This window comes from Antechinus flavipes, chromosome 3, assembly GCF_016432865.1.
Source record: "Antechinus flavipes isolate AdamAnt ecotype Samford, QLD, Australia chromosome 3, AdamAnt_v2, whole genome shotgun sequence".
NCBI classification, from domain to species: Eukaryota; Metazoa; Chordata; class Mammalia; order Dasyuromorphia; family Dasyuridae; genus Antechinus; species Antechinus flavipes.
This window is the reverse complement of record NC_067400.1, coordinates 570787242-570807977: the sequence shown is the minus strand read 5'-3', so window position 1 is coordinate 570807977 and position 20736 is coordinate 570787242. Positions and strand designations below refer to the sequence as shown.

At 34.6% G+C, this 20736-nt stretch overlaps 1 protein-coding gene across 5 annotated transcripts in view; it reads right to left on the bottom strand.

Moving 5' to 3' along the window:
• The window catches only part of CCDC30 (coiled-coil domain containing 30), a 145749-nt gene that overhangs the window by 97320 nt on the left and 27693 nt on the right, over window positions 1-20736 (bottom strand). For all 5 annotated transcript variants that reach the window (XM_051987909.1, XM_051987910.1, XM_051987911.1 and 2 more), the window contains exons 8-10: window positions 9711-9823; window positions 7135-7214; window positions 4154-4346 (exon numbers count right to left, since the gene is read on the bottom strand). In XM_051987909.1, coding sequence (XP_051843869.1) covers window positions 4154-4346; window positions 7135-7214; window positions 9711-9823 — 386 coding nt within the window. The remainder of the gene's footprint in view (window positions 1-4153; window positions 4347-7134; window positions 7215-9710; window positions 9824-20736) is intronic.

Here is a 20736-nt window from a genome sequence, read left to right as displayed (position 1 = left end):
CTATCAATTTATTTTTAAAATAAAAGCAAAAAATACATAAATTTCAGCTCTCTAACTTAAGTGTTTGCCACTCAACTTCTCATACTTCCTTAGATTTCATAGTTCTATTAAGCTCAAATCTGGGACATTTCAGTGACCTGCCATTAGAAACTCAACATGACAGCAGTAAAATTGAAAACAAAATTTCAGAGTACCAATCTTTGAGACCAATGACAGAAGTAATATACTGGCTTGTCACAGATCCCAAATATCAAGAAGTAGCCAGTGTTACTCAGAGAAAATCACTATATAGTCTTGAAAGCTTTGCATGATAACTTTGGACAAATGAGTTAAAAGAGGACTCTAGAGCTGATAGATTTTCTAGGCCTAAGATGACCATAGATATCACACAGAAATGTGAAGCTTATGCTAGCTGTGTGCAAAGAAAAGTAGCATGGGCTTGTGTAAATTTTTATAGAAAAGAAATATTAATGAATCTTGGGAACTGGTCTGCATATACTTCTAGTCTCTGGAATGAGACAGCAAGAATATAAGCCACATATTTGTGGTGATGTCATAAAATATGCACAGGGATACCTAAACAGGACTCAAAAAGCTTCCAGGGTTGCGAAAGTGCTATGGGAGAAGTATTTTTGCCAGGATCCATTAAGATAAAGGTATTCCACCAGACAGGTTGCTGCCAATTTTATACTTTTCCTGCTGATGTTTGGGTTTGGGAGTTTCTGAGGATGGAGAGACTGCAATCATTTTTAACAAGTATATCTCCTAACTGACCAGAAGCTGAAGGAAGCTTATTACCTAGCTACAACTTCAGCCCAAAAGGAGGCTAAAAGAAATAAATTACAATATAATACCCAAGTGGTCAAGACTTTGAGCAAGGTGACAGAGGTTTGTTTTTGTGAAGCAATTGGGATAAAGTGACTTGCCTGGGGTCACACAGGTAGTAAATGTTAAGTGTCAGAGGTCAAATTTGAATTCAGGTCCTCTAATTCCAGGGTCCATGCTCTATCTACTGTACCATCTAGCTGCTCCAAAGTGATGGAGTTTTACTGAAAAATCTTGATGCTCATGAAACACCACCAGATCACTGGAAAGCTACTCCATACCTACTTATAAAGAAACTGAATAACTGGCCTTTTACAAAATGGCTCCAGAGACTGGTGGGGGCCTTGCAAAGACAATTTACCACAATCACTTAATACCAATTAGTGAGTTAACTGGGCTTCCTGATAAGCAGTTGGAGATTTATGGATATTCAGCCTGGCAGACCCTAAACAGGAGACGGCTGGAACCAGACAAAAAGCCTCCAAGAGGACATTTCAAGTGAAGATGATGATATATAGTCCAAATAAAGGAAGGGGGTAAATCCAAGAATCAAGAACAACTAGGCTTTCCTGCCTAGGATCTAAAAAGCCCTTAGGATATAAATATACCTTTGAATATCTAGTAACATTCTCAGCCAGCCTTGGCCCTCTACAAGTTCAGATTTAGATAGAGAAGACTAAACTTCTGATGGGGATTGTGATCAGCCCAAACTGTGAACTAGCAGAGGTATGGGAGAAAGGACATGTCAGCAGACTATAGGAGAACAAGAACTACCTGAGCAGTGACCAGACTCACTTATTATATCCTGGATGAAACTAGTGAAACATTACAAACGTAACCATGTGACAATGTTGGTATTCATCCACGTAAGGATTGACATATATGTAACTACATATGTTCGTAATGCACACGTTAATGACTGCATATTTAAGTGTGCTTTTAATATTTTCTTAATGATGTTAACATGCTTTGCTTTGATATGTTTATATAGTAGCTATACTAATCTATTAATTATGTCTAGCTTTGTTGTTTATTTCTGCATCTTAGTTTGATATATTTTGTTTCTAAGTCTACTGATATTACTATTATAGGCCTACTAATGTTGCTATTTAATTTTGTTTGGTGTTACATATATTTGTGATACATGGATATGCATGTACTTCTATAACATATGCATATGAAATATTTTCTATATATAATTTGGACTTGTCATCCCTGAGGCAACCTGTCAAGTGATGTTTTGCATTGTGCTATGTTTACTACATGTTTAACTGATGATACCCTGAGGTGATTACCTGGGATACCATCCTTATTTCATTAAAGGCTGCTGTATATACTGATACTCGGCTATACAATCACAAATGCCACATTTACTGTAACTGATTTGCAAGGGATTGCAAAATTTTAAATCCTGGTAGAGAATGTAATGGTCACAGAAAATGGTTGTCCTGGGGGGATAGATAGTTTGCTAAGGATCCTGGGAGTTGTCTTTTCATAGTCTCAGAAGAGACAGAACTATTAGGTGATTGAGTTTGGACTACACAGTGTTATGCTAGCCTAGGAAGTATTTTAACTACTTGGAAGGAAGATAAGAGCATAAAGACAGCAACAGATGGAAAATGTTTTCTGGGAGACTGGCTCTAGTCCCTGTAGCAGCTGGAGCTTCTTTCTTTCCCTAGCTTGCTGCTCTTCATATAAAGAAAGCCCAGCAGGGAATCCAAGAGCTGTGCCGGCCCACTCAGAAAAGCTGCAGGGAAGACAGAGTCCTACTGCTGCCTCTACACAGTCATCATTGTTTACTGGTAAGTGTTTCTTTGCTCTTTTAAATTTGCCAACTGGTTGCTTATATTCCAATGATGTCTTGCTAGATAAAGATAACTTTATTACCTCCTGAATTAATCTTTGCTATAGAGGGTGGGTAAGGAAGAAAGTTGATGGAAAATTGGCTAGATAGAATTTAACTGACTGGAAAATATTTCCTGCCTAATGATCAAAAAGATCACATGGAGACTCAGAACTTTTGATAAAAGTTATTAATAATTTGTATGTCTAAGCTTTCTGATTTTATAGAGAAAAGAATCCATATGAATGTAGTATACTTGCCTGAGTTAAAATCTCTTGAGTTATTTACCTCCTTGCTAACTGGAAACAGAGATAGAGACCTCTCAGATCACTTTGAATATGAGGACTTTGGCCTTCTCCAGCTTTTTTTAAGCCACAGAAAATTACCAAGACAATTTCTACTAAATATAGAGAAATCCTACCTCTGTGTCTAGGAAGGGAGAAACTACACCAATGAAATCACAGGTCTTTGAAGAACTGAAATAGATATGATTTGTCCAATTAAGAGATTTTTCTCCAGATTTCTGGGTGTATTTTGATATATAAGAAATACAAAGCTCCCAAAGTTAACCTGAGCACTTGGTATCATGTGCATCTCTAGCATAACATTTTGTTATCTGTGGATGTAAAATGGGTATGAGGGTTGAACTATTTTTGGGGTTATGGGAACAGTGTAATAATTTATATTATAGAGTACAGATTGAAGAATATTTTTTTCATTTTATTTTCCATGTGAGCTATGCAAAATATATTTTATATGAGAATATTATCACATATTCTGTTTTACACATTATATATTCTATAATATAGATTATATTTTAATATATAATTCTATAATATAGAAATATGTTCTGCATGAGTCAGATGTATAATGGGTATCATATTACTTGTCTTCTCAAAGGGTGGGGAAGGAGTAGAGAAAGGAAAAGAATTTGACACATAAAATTTTTTAAATGAATGTTACAAAGAAATAAATAATTTTGAAATATTATGTTTTTTTCCCTTTCTCCACTGTAGTTGATATGTCATACATCAGCTGTTAGAAAATTAGTTATGAATGCAATTACAGAATGGGTAACTGAGTTCTGTCTTGATTATCCAGTTAGAAAAATACAAAATTAGTTGGGAGTGCTCAAGGAAGAAAGATGACACTTTCATGTTGGAAGTAAAAGGATATCCAAGGGAACTAAAAAGAACCGTGATTATAAATAAAATTCGGATAGGAACCATAGTATAGGATAAGTTAATAGCTTATGGAATATATTGATTTCTATTGGATGGTTTGTTTTACATGCTTATTTGGTTATCTCATTCCTATATATTCTGTTAGTATTTTTAAGGTTTAAAGGTCCAGTGCAGAAGCTCATTTTCTAGAAAACTGAAGGTCTTCAGCAGGCCTTAAGCCCAGAGTGATTTTTCAGACAATAGTTATAGGAGTACTGGGTCATCTGACAATAACATGCATTTTTCTTCTTTTCTGACATACTTTCCTTTGAAGTTTTTCAACATGATATTCAAAATGTTTTCTCTCTTCCTTGGTTTGATTTTGAGTCTCTCCCAAAAGAAGTTCTAGTTCTTCATTCCGTTCTACTAAATGTTCATGTTCATGCTCAAGTTTCTGGAACTTGTGAAGAAGGTCTGTAAACTTGAATTTTTGGTCTTCAATCATTTTTTTACATCTATAACAAAAATAGAGGGATCTAATACAGTTACACAAAGAACAAAGTAGCTTCAGATGAAGCATAAATGTCTGATTTTTAATGTGATAATACCATATGCTAATGATAATACAGAAATCCTCTCCACTTCCCACACAGGAAGAGACAATAACTCTTTCCTTGAGTATACCTAATATTACCTTACAGATTCATTATTGTTTATTACTGATGAACATCTAAATAATGGAAATCTTGGCTGGCTTTTGTATCCCTATTCTCTAGAACCTTAGAATTTTAAAATCAGAAATTAGCAACCCAAGAAAGTCTAAACAGCCCCAATGATATAGGTTAGCTCAGAATCCTCCAGAAGAGCTTGGAATTTGATTCTGTAGTATTTACATATCGATAAGAATTTAGGATGATTATCAACAAAACATAGGGATAACAGAAAGCCACTATGTCCATAACTGCCTTTTTTCCTCTGGTAGCTAGCTACCTAACTAACTAGCTAACTCATTAGCCAACAATTTATGATAGCATGCTAGACTGGAACTGCTTAATAGTCAGGGGAACTAGAACTAGGTAACATAACCCAAAGGTAATTTAAATTGTATACGGTCTCATCTGCTCTGAGAAGAATAAGCTCAGAGCTGTTATGATGTCAAGATTTTTAAATTAAAAAATTCATTGAAAAAACTTGCTGCATCTTCTATTGAAAGTACCTCATAGCCTATTAATTAATTAAATGGAAACATGAGATTGCCTTTCTCTCACAGAACATTTTTGGTCATCTCCAGTAAAGACAAGATGATACCGCATGTAAAAGTTCATCTTTGTCCAAATGAAAAAAGAGCCAAATGCAAATTAAGTGACTTTTACTTCTAATCCAGGTTCTACCAAATGTTAATATACTTGCATAGTGCAAAACATGCACTAATATGTATACTTTTTCCAGTGTCTGGGATATAGCCATCATTCACTGCATAATACTGAATGCTAATGCCAACTTTGATTCAATTCAAACATCATTTACTGTGTGTCTTCAATCTGCCAGTGTTCTGCTAGATTCAACATTTAACACTGAAATTACTATCAAATTATTTCAAATATTGGAAATGTTTAAATGGAAATGGAAATAAGAACAATAACATTGTGGTGAATTCTTAACTATCTTGGGTATACATTAGTTATCCAGTTGCTAGTCAAATAAGTATTATTATCCAATATTAATCACATAAACAGTAATCAATAAATACTTGCAATTATGGCAACTTTAAAATTGTAATCAATGGATGATTCTAATTAGGATGATATAGTAAGTCTAATACCCATATTTATATTCATATCTATATATAGATACAGATTTTGCCTTGTCATGGCATTCAAGCCATCACTCTGCCTGACAGTAAATTTAATTTCATGAAGATTGGAGGTATATGTACATTTTACCTAAAAAACAAAATACTAGAATCTCTCTTCTAGAAAACAAAGATGGGGTAACAGAACTAAAGCATTAGGTACCTGAGTACTCTCCTAGAAGTAACAAATGCTTTCCCCTAATATTTATTCCATTATTTAACAAACCTATTCCTCTCTGTGACAAAAATAAAACCAGTCAAATGATTATGGAGTCAGTATGAGGAACTCTTAATGTTTTATTGTTTTAATTAAATTTCAGAAGATAGTGTCACATAATAGAAAAGAGACTTAAAGAATGAGAGTTTTTGAACAATGAAGAAAATAAAATATTAAAAAAATTACTAAGGAAGGTTGCACATTCTCCTCTGCAGGAAGATCTTTGAAAAGAGAAAATAATCTTATTTGTGCACCAATCCTTAAATGTCACTTACTCTGGAAGTAGGGAAATGGACTAGAATGATCTCTCAAAGGGCCACCTAGTCTCAGCATTTTATGAATAATCTGTGAATGATTTCTCAGAGAAATTAATGGGTGAGAGGATGGGGAATGGCAGTATAGGACTCCATTGTCAAAAAATAAGACATAATTACTACAAAGAAAGCAAATTATCCAAGTCATTTGGTCACTATTGCATTCTGAAGTACTGTATCACTACTACTTTAAAAGGTAAGGATTAAGTGGGGAGAAGGTGCCAAATAGGGTTTCATTAAATCCTTAAATGTAACATGCTTATCTTCTTAAAATAAGACAGTATGGAAAGTCAGGGAATCAAGGAGGTACTTGTTAATAGTTTGAGCTTAGGGCAGCCAGGTGAGCTTTTCCCCTTAAGGAACCTCAGCTCTGTAAAGTAAGAATGGTACTTGCGCTTTTTCATAGAGAACACTGTAAAGAACATGTATTATAAATATCAAAGTATTAAATGAATTTGAGTCATTACTATTTGTGCTCATTTTCAAAATATATGATTGAGAGTTTTCAATTATTAGGTTGGAATGATATTGTATGTTCACATATGAGGACTCTGACAAGCACCAGTGAGTCCAAACTAAAGAAATGCATGATCCAGTGTGGGACCCAATTTGATTGCTTTGGACATCACCTACAGTGTTCCTGAACGCTAGGTTCCTGAATTTGCAAGGGTGACTAGAGATGTTACTCATTAATTAGATCTGAGCAGTGAGGTCCCTCTGAGGGAGCAAGAAGGGGAAAACAGTTACTCACTTCATTCATCCTCTTCCTCATGGGTCATTAAGGGAGCATACTTACTTTCCCGTAAGTATGGCAAGTAAGGGCACCAGCCATCACCTCCCTTTCCATGGCTGGCTACTGGCAGCAGTTTGGGATTGAGGGGAAAGCATGTAACTAGTTTGTCTCTGCTCACAAAGCTTACCTTTTATGGAATATCTCATCACTTTTTTCACTTCTTTCTGCTTCATGGTTGTCTTCGGACACGATTTCTTTCTTTTTATCCTGCCACATAAATTTAAAATGATTAATAACTTATGGCAGCACAGATACAAATCAATCACCAAACATCCATTAAGTGTTTATGTGCTTTATGTCAGACTCTCTGTTAGGTGCTGGAATGTAAAGACAAAGAAACAAAGTTCTTGCCCTCAAGGAACTTACATTTTATCAGGAGATTACAAGTCCTTACATAAACATATAAAATAATAACAAAATTGAAGACTCTTTTTAATGTCCCACATCACTCTGTATGTGGATCTCACTCATTCTCTCTACTACAAAGAAGCCAAAAGCCCTGTGAATAAAAACTCTCAATGTTGATGTTTTTACTGGATATTCTATAGGGAAAAAAAAGAAAACCTCATGCTTCAAATAATTATTTCTGTAGTAAGTGTCACTCTAAAGAAATATAAGTGATTATTAAGAAACCCCAGAAATCATTCAAATATTATCCTTTTCACAAATGCCCATCAATTGGAGAACGGCTGGGTAAATTGTGGTATATGAATGTTATGGAATATTATTGTTCTGTAAGGAATAACCAGCAGGATGAATACAGAGAGGACTGGCGAGACTTACATGAACTGATGCTGAGTGAAATGAGCAGGACCAGGAGATCATTATATACCTCAACAATGATACTGTTTGAGGATGTATTCTGATGGAAGTGGATCTCTTCGATAAAGAGAGCTTTAATTGATCAAAGATGGACAGAAGCAGCTACACCCAAAGAAAGAACACTGGGAAATGAATATAAACTACTTGCATTTTTGTTTTTCTTCCCGGGTTATTTATACCTTCTGAATTCAATTCTCCCTGTGCAACAAGAAAACTGTTCAGTTCTGCACACATATATTGTATCCAGGATATACTGTAACCTATTCAACATGTAAAGGACTGCTTGCCATTGGGGGGAAGGGGTGGAGGGAGGGAGGGGAAAAATCGGAACAGAAGTGAATGCAAGGGATAATGCTGTAAAAAATTACCCTGGCATGTGTTCTATCAATAAAAAGATATTAAAATTAAAAAACAAAATAAAATTAAATTAAAGATTTGAAAAAAAAAAAAAGGGAATATAAGTCCAGCTTTTCTTTGAGACCACATATTCCTAGAAACACTACCTCTCCTGTATAAAGCAGCTTAGATTCTGCTGAGTGAGCAAGCTGAATGATTCAGAAGAGATCTTAAGATCAAAGCTATTAAAAAACTGAGTTGAAGACTGGTACCAGAGACACTATTACTTTCACCCTTGCCCTATTTTCAACTACTACCTTCTGGTTTTAAATTAGAGCTATGCCAATGAACATAATGTAATATTATTATGCCATAAGAATAAATTAAAAATGCATTCTACTTAACAGAGCAGTCATTTAGACAAAAGTTTCAAGCTTTTTTTTAAGGCAGTGGAGGAAAATAGAAGTAAAGTAGATGGTAAAAGTTTCTTTTACTGCAAGTGTTGGTGATTTCAATTGATTTTAAAATCCCGTTAAATTTCACATTAAAATTACCAGAAAGGTGGCAAGTGCAGATAAGGATGATGAAACTAAAAATGTCTTCAAGAAATAAAAAACCAGCGGAAGGTAGATAGATTGATTAATTCATTTTTAATGGAGATGAAATAGGCTTGTTCTTAAAAAAGGATTCCTTCCAGAACTTAGAATTCTAAGGAAAAAACTCAACCTGGAGTTTTTCTTGGGAATTACTGCCAAAGGAGATTTTAAATTAAAACCAATCTTACTTAATTGGCTTCAAAAGCTCTGACTCACAAAAATACATTGATTGTTCCCCATTTTTGACAAGCAAATTAGAAGCATCAGTAAATAAAATTGTTTTCAAAGACTGGTTATTTTAGCCCAGTAGGTGAAAAATATTTCAAAGACAACAATATCACATTTAAAGCATTTCTGATTTTAGATAATATCCCAGGTCATTCGAGTGCGTTGGTTTAATGTATGAGAATCTGAATGTGAACATTCCTCAAGATGTGCATAAAGTTCTCTGAGCCTATCAGTATATGCATGAAGATTTAAAGAAAGAAGATAGTTCAGTCTATGCTGCTAAAACATTTTAAATGACAGTGTTTTTATCATATCATCAGTATAGTCTAATTTTTAGACATAATATTCTATCATTTTTAACTTTTTAAATTTCATTTTTAAAAATTTCTTAGCTTGAATCAGTAACATTTTTCTTATCTGTTGCTATTATGTAAATAAACAGATAAAATGTCATTTAAAATATTTTTCATTGCATATTTCTGTTACACAGGAACCCAAAGCCATATTTTACATATAATTATAACTTTGAAAAGCGTGAATTGGAATAATGCAGCACCTTAATGGGATTCCTTATTTGTGCTAACTGGGACATAATTTGTTCCAGTTTTACATCTACAAAGGTCCTACTATGTAATAATATTTAAGTTATCAAATATAATAATAATAACTATTTTAAATGATTTTAAGTTATTAATTACAAAATAGTTCTTTAAAGTCTTACCAATTCCACACACATTTTTATTTCTGAATCTTTCTGGACATGATTTCTTAACGCCAGAATGTTTCTGTCCAGTTTGTGATTGTGTTGCTTTGCTTCCTGTAGGTCGGTTAATTCTAAAAGAAAGGAAACAGCAAGATATATAGACTAGACAGAGTCTAAGGATAGTTTTGGGATGCCATCATGGTCATTTAATCAATGTCCATTAATTTCCCATTCCTGTAATCTCACAAAAGTAAATCATAGTAGCTAAGGACATATGAACTAATTTCTTGTAGTAGGTTGAGTCAATCTTCACAATGCCAGGCCAGTAAGGGGGCTTCTGAGGCCATGAGTGTGGAGTGGAAAGAGTGCTGCTGGACTTCACAGTCAGGAGACCTCAGTACTTACCCTGCTTCAGACACTTTTTAGCATTATGGCCATGGCCAAGTCACAAGTTTTTGAGCCTCTATTTCTTCATCTGTAAAACGGGAATAGTAACACTTGTGCTATCTACCCTACAGCTGTTTTGAGGAAAATACTTTGCAAACCTCAAAGCATTACATATAAATATAAATTGTTGTTATTTTCCTTACTGATAAGGGGACAAGAACTTCCAGGGAACAGAGCTTTGAAATTGTCTACCTCACTTATAAAACCTGAAAAAAGAATTGAAAAAAAATTCAGAAAAATAAAATAACCATCCCAAATGGTAATACCATTTGGGTCATTGAGAAAAAAAAAATTGCATCTCTTTGTCAGGACCATGATCCAGAAAAATTCCTTTCATCTTCACTTCCTTCTAATAATATTTCACCTGACCAGCCTTACAGAATCCTTGGCCTCTCTCCCCAATTAGACTTAAAATGGCAGAGTGGAGAGAACAATGACTTAGAATCCCTTCCTATTACTAGCACTTCTGTGACCTTCAGCAAGTCACCTTCTCTGAGCCTCAATTTCACATTCTAAAAATGGCCAATATTTGCTCTTTTTACCTTCCAGGGCTGTTGTAAGAATCAAATGGGATAATGAAAGTAAAGGCATCTTGTAAATTCTAAACTGCTATAAAAAATATAAGTTGTCATTGTGTGGTTCTCAGATTAGACTGAAGAAGGAGATGTACAAAAATATTTATTGTTTATCCTTTATTAATATTAATGAACCAAGCTTTACATAGCTAAAAATCTGCTAACCCAAAAGACTCTCAAGTCAGGCTGATCTTAAGACACTCCAGGGAAGCTAAATAGTTATGGCCAGAATGGAAAAGAAAAGAAATACAAAGAGAAATTAAGAAGCAGATACTTCCAATGTTTAGAGACATTAAATCAATGATTTGAGATACATTCATGTACTATTGGAGTTGTGAACTGGTAAACCATTCTGAAGAATAATTTGGAGCTATGCTTAAGGACTATACAACCATGCATACCCTTTGACCTAGCAATACCATTAGTAGATCTGTATCTCAAAAAAGATCAAAGAAACAGGAAAAGTACTTATATGCTATTTATAGTGGCTCTTTCTGTGAAAACAAAGAATTGGAAATTGTAGGGATGCCTATCACTAGGGGAATGATTGTGTGAGCTCAGGTATATGAATGTGATGGAATACTATTTTGCTGTAAGAAATGACAAAGGAGAAGGAGTCTGGGAAGACGGCAGAATAGGTCAGAAAATTTCAAGCTCTCCAGGTTTCCCCCTCCAATAGAACAAATTTGTGCCTCAGAATGAACGTAGACTGGTGAAAAACAAAGAAGACATGGGGCAGAACAGCGTTCTCTGGGATTAACCCAAGAAGACCAGAATAAAGATTCCAGGATGGGAATTAATCTGTTTGAAGTGCAAACACCTCCAGGTTAGCTCTGCAGAAACAGCCAGCTAGAGCCCTGGGGCTAGTTGGATTTAGGCCCACCCATAGGAATTTTCACCTCCCAGACAGCTGGGGAACCTGGGCTGATTGTAATGCCAGGCCCAGCTGTGCTACAAAGATGCAGCCCTGGGTAAAAGGAAGGAACCAGCACACCTGGTGAGTACAGGAGCAGTGGAGCTGCTGGCCACTTGCAGGAGAGTAGAGCTTTTGATCTGGGATTCCAGGTAAGAGGGGAGAAGTGAAGTAAAGCTAGATGAGCCATCCTCCAATCCCAGGATTAGGGGTGCTTACACTAATAGTTCTTATTTTAAAAAATAATAATAATAATGAACAGGCAAAGAAGAAAGAATCCAACCACAGAAATTTATTATGGGAAGAGAGAAGAGTAGGATTCATCTTCAGAGAAGGCCAATGAAATAAAAAAGACCCTTCTACCTCCAAAGAATAATGTTAAATGGCTACTTGCCCAGAAAGAATTTATAAAAGAACTCAGAAAAGACTTTAAAAATCAAGTGAAAGAGACTGAGGAATTCTACTAAATAAATAAACCATCTAAGAAAAACAAAAAAGTTTAAGAAAAAAAAAGTCAATCAACTAGAAAAGTAGATATAGAATCTTAAGGAAGAAAATAATTCTTATTAATTAACCAAATAATCAAATTAGAATTGGGCAAGAGGAATCCAGTGAAGCTATATGTGAAGACTGAGTTAGCACCCTGGATACCTTAGAATTAGCTAGAGTCAGGATAAGCAAAAGTCGTTGGCCTTTATTCTTGGTCTTTAGGGGTAGAAATGAACAGGATGGACACAGGACTTTCTTTCTCTCCCTCTACCGCCAAAGTGACTCTGGCTTGTTTTACTCCACCCCCTAATCCTAATACAGAAAACTGTATATACCAAAAGACTGAACCAGCACAGAATAGTGGGAAGGGCCATTTTCCAAGCATTTGCTAATAGAGTATTGTCCAATAGGTAGTTAGCCTTAAGTGGTCAGTTGTCCATCTTCAGTGTATCAACTCAGAGTTTCAGCCCTTTACAGCTATAAGAGATGAAGAAATAACAAAACAAAATATGAAGAATGAAAAAATAGAGCATAATGTGAAATATAAGAAAAACAACACATCTGGAGAACAGATCAAGAAGGGAAAATATAAGAATAATTGGATTTCCTGAAAGCTGAGACTGAAAAAAAGAATCTTGACACAATAATGTAAGAAATAATAAAAGAAAATTGTCCTTGAGAGATAGAACAGGAGGGGAAGGTAGAAATGGAAAAAATGCACTACTTACTATCTCAAAGAAATCCTTTGGTGGAAAACACATAGAAATAGCTAAATTTCAAAATCCCCAGATCAAAGAGAAAATTTTTCAAGAAACAAATACCGCCCTCGCCCCCAATTTTTAAATATGCTGGAGCTACAATTAGAATTGTACAGGATTTAACAGCAGCCACAATAAAAGACCGCAAGTCCTGGAATCATATTTACCAACAATCAAAAAAACTAGGCCTGAAGCCAAAAATAATATGCCCAGCAAAATTATCTCTAATATTGAATTTTAAAAAGAACATTCAACAACTTGCAGATTTTCAGGACTTTGTTTCAACCAAACCTGAACTTAATAGAAAATTTAATATATAAGAACCAATATCAAAGATTAATTTCAAGGAACTCAATATGGACAAATTGTTTATGTGTTGTACATGGATATATATACCATATATTTAAGAATGACATCAGTAATTGATGCTCAAAAAAATTAAAGCTCAAAAGAAAGACTGGGAGAATTAAGTATAATCTGAGTCTAAAAAACAATACTATCTAGGAAAAGGTAAAAGTAGTAATTATGTTGTAGAAATAAGATGCAGAGGAAGAACCAATACAGAGGCATTAGAAAGGGAAAGGAGAGCTTGTAGTTCTGAAAACCTACTCATATTGGGAATTGGTTAAATATTAACACTACATATATATGTATGTATAGATAGATATGTGAATACTACTATACTATATATACTATAGATATATATACATATACATACCAAGAAGAGTATATCTCTAAAATCTATAAAGAAATAAGGGGGGGAGGGAATAGAATAAAGTGGAGTAAGGTATAGAAGGATGTACACATTTATGGCAATTGAACAAGGTGTATAGATTAATGGGTAAGGGATAAAGTCGGGGAAGAGTAGCAATGGATAAGTTGGGGTACAGAAGGACATTTAGATTAATTGGAAGGGGATAAAGTGAGTAGAGTAATGGGAATGGGATAAAGACAGAAGCAAAGGGAGGGGGGAGAAGATAAGAGAAGGATCCTTGAATGGGAGGAGGTTAAGTAATAGCAAGGCAAGTTAAGGAGCAGAATTAAAGTAGAAGAGTTAGCACATCATAAAAAAAAAAAATCATAAAAGAGGGAAAATGACCCATATGTGTAAAAATGTTTGTAGCAACTCTTTTTGTGGTGGCAAAGAATTGGAAAAGGAGCAGATACCCTTCAATTAGAGAATGGCTGAATAAGTTATAGCATATGAAAGTAAATAGGATATTATTGTTCTACAAAAAATGATGGACAGGCTGATTTTAGAAAGGCCTGGAAATATTTACATGAATTGATGCTGAGTAAAGTCAGTAGAACCAAGAAAACATCGTACACAGTAACAAGATGCTGAACAAAACATGCAGAAGCAGGAAAATACTATATACAACAATAGCAAGATTTTTTGATGATGATCAATTATGACACACTTGGTTCTTTTCAACAGTTCAGTAATCCAAAACAAATGCAATAAATTTTGGATGGAATCTACCATCTGCATTCAGAGAGAGAATTATGGAGACTGAATATAAATTAACACATGCCATGCTCACTTTTTTTTTTCATTTTTCTTCTTCTTTTTTTTTTTATCTCCTGTGGTTTTTCCCATTTGTTCTGATTTTTTCTCCCAACATGATTCAAAAGGAAATATGTAATAAAAAAAGTCAATGTACAAGTATAACCAAAAAAAATGTGTTCTTATATGTAAGTGGGGGAAATAAAAATTTTAAAAAGAAAGTAAAATATGTAGGATAAAAAAAAAAAGAGCAAGGATAGGAAATAAGAGATATACAGAAACACTATAATAAGGATCAGGAGCAAAATTTATTAGGAAATAAAAGTAGAGCTAGTAATCATTGATTTTAGACAAAGTCAAACTTAAAGCTTCAAGCAAGAGAGAAATCTACATATCAGCTATATTATTAGTTTTAGATGCATGTTTACATATGGGTAAGAGCATATGTATATATATGTATCTGAGTATATTGGGATATGTATGCGTGTAGGTCTATGTATATGTTTATATAGATATACATATATGTATGTGAGTCTGTGGGGAGTGAAAAGTACATATGTATGTATGTATATAAAAATATATCTGTGCTTAATTGTTACCTGCTTGAGGAAAGTGGGGAGATAAAAAGAATAAAATAAAAAGTATATAGTAGAGAACAAAATAACCTACCAAGAAGCAAAGAAAAAATGGACATTCATCAATATAATTTCTTCTTTATTATATATGCTTTCTTGAAATGGAAATTTATTATCATATATTTTGAATTCTTCCTGATGTTCTACTGAGCACATGACAATGTTTTGTTTTGTTATTTTCTTTTTCTTTTTTCTATTTTGCTTTTCTTATTTTGTATTTAATTCAACTTTTTTTTTTTTTTTAAAGAAATGACAAAGGAGAAGATTTCAGAAAAACCTAAGGCGGCTTATTTGAACTGATATGAAAACAGACTTTGACCAAAAGGGCTTTTAGAAGTATTGGCCAAATGTGACTTTAGGCTAGATCCACAAAAAGAACTGGAAATGTGCTTATCAGTCCTAAGCATGTTTTGGCTAGGGCAATCGCACAAAAAAGGGATAACAATTACTTCTAGGGACAGAATTGCAGTAACCTCAAACAGCTTTAGCAAATGTTAGCAGTAGTGGCTGCAGCAGCAGAGGTTTGCAACTCTGTAGTAGATGACTATAACATTTCCACAGAGAAGCCACAGACTCTGACCCAGAAAGGCGGAAGCACCCCAAAACTGCTAGGAGACTGAGCCAACAGGGCCAAGAACTGGAGTATTCCAGGAAAACATAACTTTAGGAGTCATGAATTCTCCAGGAGGAGCCCTTCCTCACAGCCCTTAATATATATGGAATTCTTCCAAGTTATTCATTTTTCTTTATTCTTTTGCTTCAAATTGTTTGGTCTGATCTGATACAGGGAGTAATTTAAAGGAAAACTTTGAAGTACAGACTGGAGTAGATGCTGACCCAAATAGTACTCTGGCTCTGATAGTAGTTCAAGGTCTCAGGGTTGTGTGGAGACCTGAGAAGTGCTATATTATATTTAGATGTCTTAATTATATAATTAATTATTCATTTAATTAAAACAATTAAGTTATAAATAAATTTAATTAACATTAAAATATGTTCAATTTCAATGCCTTTAAATATATTTAAATATATTAAGTAACATAAACCAGGCTAACAATAAAGTGCTACCCAAAGGAGTGCTGAATGAATCAATAATATTTATTGAGTGTTTACTGGGGGGGAGGGGGAGGCATTTAAGAATCACTTATAATGGATGCATTGTCAGTAAAGAAATAGATGCTTCAAAGGTGTCTAACATCTCCCTTCTTCTTCCTTGGTCCTGGGAGGGTGAGGTATTAGTTTGAGTTTCTTTCAGAGACCAGATTGGGAAGGTCCCTCACTCCACCACCCTACCAGTCTACCCTGCCAGTGTCACCCATAACACCTCAGGGATTTGTGACCACTGAGTTCCTGGGTAAGTAGAAAATGCTTAAGTGGCAGTAAGTTGCAAAGCAAAGCAATTAGTAACAAAATCTCCTAAACCTTGTGCCTGTAATTATTGTGTGAATAAATAACAACAGCTCAGCCCCACAACCATCCAGAGCCCCAAGACTAGATCTGGAAGCTTCCCTGCCCCAAAGTCTCCTGCTCAACACTTGGGCCTTCTTAATCCGCTTCTTTAACCCTCAGGACTCACACTTTTACTTCATCCCAACTGTCCAGAGGGATGAGCCATTGAGGTTATCATTACCCATCACTAACCCACTTCTAGAATCTGGAACCACAATATCCCTCTCTTGTATTACATCTTCCCCCATCTTCCCAAAGCTCTCTTTCTTCCACAATTTTCTTAAATTGATTTTTTTATTAAAAATATTTATTGTTTATCCTTTATTAATATTAATGAACCAAGCTTTACATAGCTAAAAATCTGCTAACCCAAAAGACTCTCAAGTCAGGCTGATCTTGAGACACTCCAGGGAAGCTAAATAGTTATGGCCAGAATGGAAAAGAAAAGAAATACAAAGAGAAATTAAGAAGCAGATACTTCCAATGTTTAGAGACATTAAATCAATGATTTGAGATACATTCATGTACTATTGGAGTTGTGAACTGGTAAACCATTCTGAAGAATAATTTGGAGCTATGCTTAAGGACTATACAACCATGCATACCCTTTGACCTAGCAATACCATTAGTAGATCTGTATCTCAAAAAAGATCAAAGAAACAGGAAAAGTACTTATATGCTATTTATAGTGGCTCTTTCTGTGAAAACAAAGAATTGGAAATTGTAGGGATGCCTATCACTAGGGGAATGATTGTGTGAGCTCAGGTATATGAATGTGATGGAATACTATTTTGCTGTAAGAAATGACAAAGGAGAAGGAGTCTGGGAAGACGGCAGAATAGGTCAGAAAATTTCAAGCTCTCCAGGTTTCCCCCTCCAATAGAACAAATTTGTGCCTCAGAATGAACATAGACTGGTGAAAAACAAAGAAGACATGGGGCAGAACAGCGTTCTCTGGGATTAACCCAAGAAGACCAGAATAAAGATTCCAGGATGGGAATTAATCTGTTTGAAGTGCAAACACCTCCAGGTTAGCTCTGCAGAAACAGCCAGCTAGAGCCCTGGGGCTAGTTGGATTTAGGCCCACCCATAGGAATTTTCACCTCCCAGACAGCTGGGGAACCTGGGCTGATTGTAATGCCAGGCCCAGCTGTGCTACAAAGATGCAGCCCTGGGTAAAAGGAAGGAACCAGCACACCTGGTGAGTACAGGAGCAGTGGAGCTGCTGGCCACTTGCAGGAGAGTAGAGCTTTTGATCTGGGATTCCAGGTAAGAGGGGAGAGGTGAAGTAAAGCTAGATGAGCCATCCTCCAATCCCAGGATTAGGGGTGCTTACACTAATAGTTCTTATTTTAAAAAATAATAATAATAATGAACAGGCAAAGAAGAAAGAATCCAACCACAGAAATTTATTATGGGAAGAGAGAAGAGTAGGATTCATCTTCAGAGGAGGCCAATGAAATAAAAAAGACCCTTCTACCTCCAAAGAATAATGTTAAATGGCTACTTGCCCAGAAAGAATTTATAAAACAACTCAGAAAAGACTTTAAAAATCAAGTGAAAGAGACTGAGGAATTCTACTAAATAAATAAACCATCCAAGAAAAACAAAAAAGTTTAAGAAAAAAAAAGTCAATCAACTAGAAAAGTAGATATAGAATCTTAAGGAAGAAAATAATTCTTATTAATTAACCAAATAATCAAATTAGAATTGGGCAAGAGGAATCCAGTGAAGCTATATGTGAAGACCGAGTTAGCACCCTGGATACCTTAGAATTAGCTAGAGTCAGGATAAGCAAAAGTCCTTGGCCTTTATTCTTGGTCTTTAGGGGTAGAAATGAACAGGATGGACACAGGACTTTCTTTCTCTCCCTCTACCGCCAAAGTGACTCTGGCTTGTTTTACTCCACCCCCTAATCCTAATACAGAAAACTGTATATACCAAAAGACTGAACCAGCACAGAATAGTGGGAAGGGCCATTTTCCAAGCATTTGCTAATAGAGTATTGTCCAATAGGTAGTTAGCCTTAAGTGGTCAGTTGTCCATCTTCAGTGTATCAACTCAGAGTTTCAGCCCTTTACAGCTATAAGAGATGAAGAAATAACAAAACAAAATATGAAGAATGAAAAAATAGAGCATAATGTGAAATATAAGAAAAACAACACATCTGGAGAACAGATCAAGAAGGGAAAATATAAGAATAATTGGATTTCCTGAAAGCTGAGACTGAAAAAAAGAATCTTGACACAATAATGTAAGAAATAATAAAAGAAAATTGTCCTTGAGAGATAGAACAGGAGGGGAAGGTAGAAATGGAAAAAATGCACTACTTACTATCTCAAAGAAATCCTTTGGTGGAAAACACATAGAAATAGCTAAATTTCAAAATCCCCAGATCAAAGAGAAAATTTTTCAAGAAATAAATACCGCCCTCGCCCCCCAATTTTTAAATATGCTGGAGCTACAATTAGAATTGTACAGGATTTAACAGCAGCCACAATAAAAGACCGCAAGTCCTGGAATCATATTTACCAACAATCAAAAAAACTAGGCCTGAAGCCAAAAATAATATGCCCAGCAAAATTATCTCTAATATTGAATTTTAAAAAGAACATTCAACAACTTGCAGATTTTCAGGACTTTGTTTCAACCAAACCTGAACTTAATAGAAAATTTAATATATAAGAACCAATATCAAAGATTAATTTCAAGGAACTCAATGTGGACAAATTGTTTATGTGTTGTACATGGATATATATACCATATATTTAAGAATGACATCAGTAATTGATGCTCAAAAAAATTAAAGCTCAAAAGAAAGACTGGGAGAATTAAGTATAATCTGAGTCTAAAAAACAATACTATCTAGGAAAAGGTAAAAGTAGTAATTATGTTGTAGAAATAAGATGAAGAGGAAGAACCAATACAGAGGCATTAGAAAGGGAAAGGAGAGCTTGTAGTTCTGAAAACCTACTCATATTGGGAATTGGTTAAATATTAACACTACATATATATGTATGTATAGATAGATATGTGAATACTACTATACTATATATACTATAGATATATATATACATATACATACCAAGAAGAGTATATCTCTAAAATCTATAAAGAAATAAGGGGGGGAGGGAATAGAATAAAGTGGAGTAAGGTATAGAAGGATGTACACATTTATGGCAATTGAACAAGGTGTATAGATTAATGGGTAAGGGATAAAGTCGGGGAAGAGTAGCAATGGATAAGGTGGGGTACAGAAGGACATTTAGATTAATTGGAAGGGGATAAAGTGAGTAGAGTAATGGGAATGGGATAAAGACAGAAGCAAAGGGAGGGGGGAGAAGATAAGAGAAGGATCCTTGAATGGGAGGAGGTTAAGTAATAGCAAGGCAAGTTAAGGAGCAGAATTAAAGTAGAAGAGTTAGCACATCATAAAAAAAAAATCATAAAAGAGGGAAAATGACCCATATGTGTAAAAATGTTTGTAGCAACTCTTTTTGTGGTGGCAAAGAATTGGAAAAGGAGCAGATACCCTTCAATTAGAGAATGGCTGAATAAGTTATAGCATATGAAAGTAAATAGGATATTATTGTTCTACAAAAAATGATGGACAGGCTGATTTTAGAAAGGCCTGGAAATATTTACATGAATTGATGCTGAGTAGAGTCAGTAGAACCAAGAAAACATCGTACACAGTACGATGCTGAACAAAACATGCAGAAGCAGGAAAATACTATATACAACAATAGCAAGATTTTTTGATGATGATCAATTATGACACACTTGGTTCTTTTCAACAGTTCAGTAATCCAAAACAAATGCAATAAATTTTGGATGGAATCTACCATCTGCATTCAGAGAGAATTATGGAGACTGAATATAAATTAACACATGCCATGCTCACTTTTTTTTTCATTTTTCTTCTTCTTTTTTTTTTTATCTCCTGTGGTTTTTCCCATTTGTTCTGATTTTTTTCTCCCAACATGATTCAAAAGGAAATATGTAATAAAAAAAGTCAATGTACAAGTATAACCAAAAAAAAAATGTGTTCTTATATGTAAGTGGGGGAAATAAAAATTTTAAAAAGAAAGTAAAATATGTAGGATAAAAAAAAAAGAGCAAGGATAGGAAATAAGAGATATACAGAAACACTATAATAAGGATCAGGAGCAAAATTTATTAGGAAATAAAAGTAGAGCTAGTAATCATTGATTTTAGACAAAGTCAAACTTAAAGCTTCAAGCAAGAGAGAAATCTACATATCAGCTATA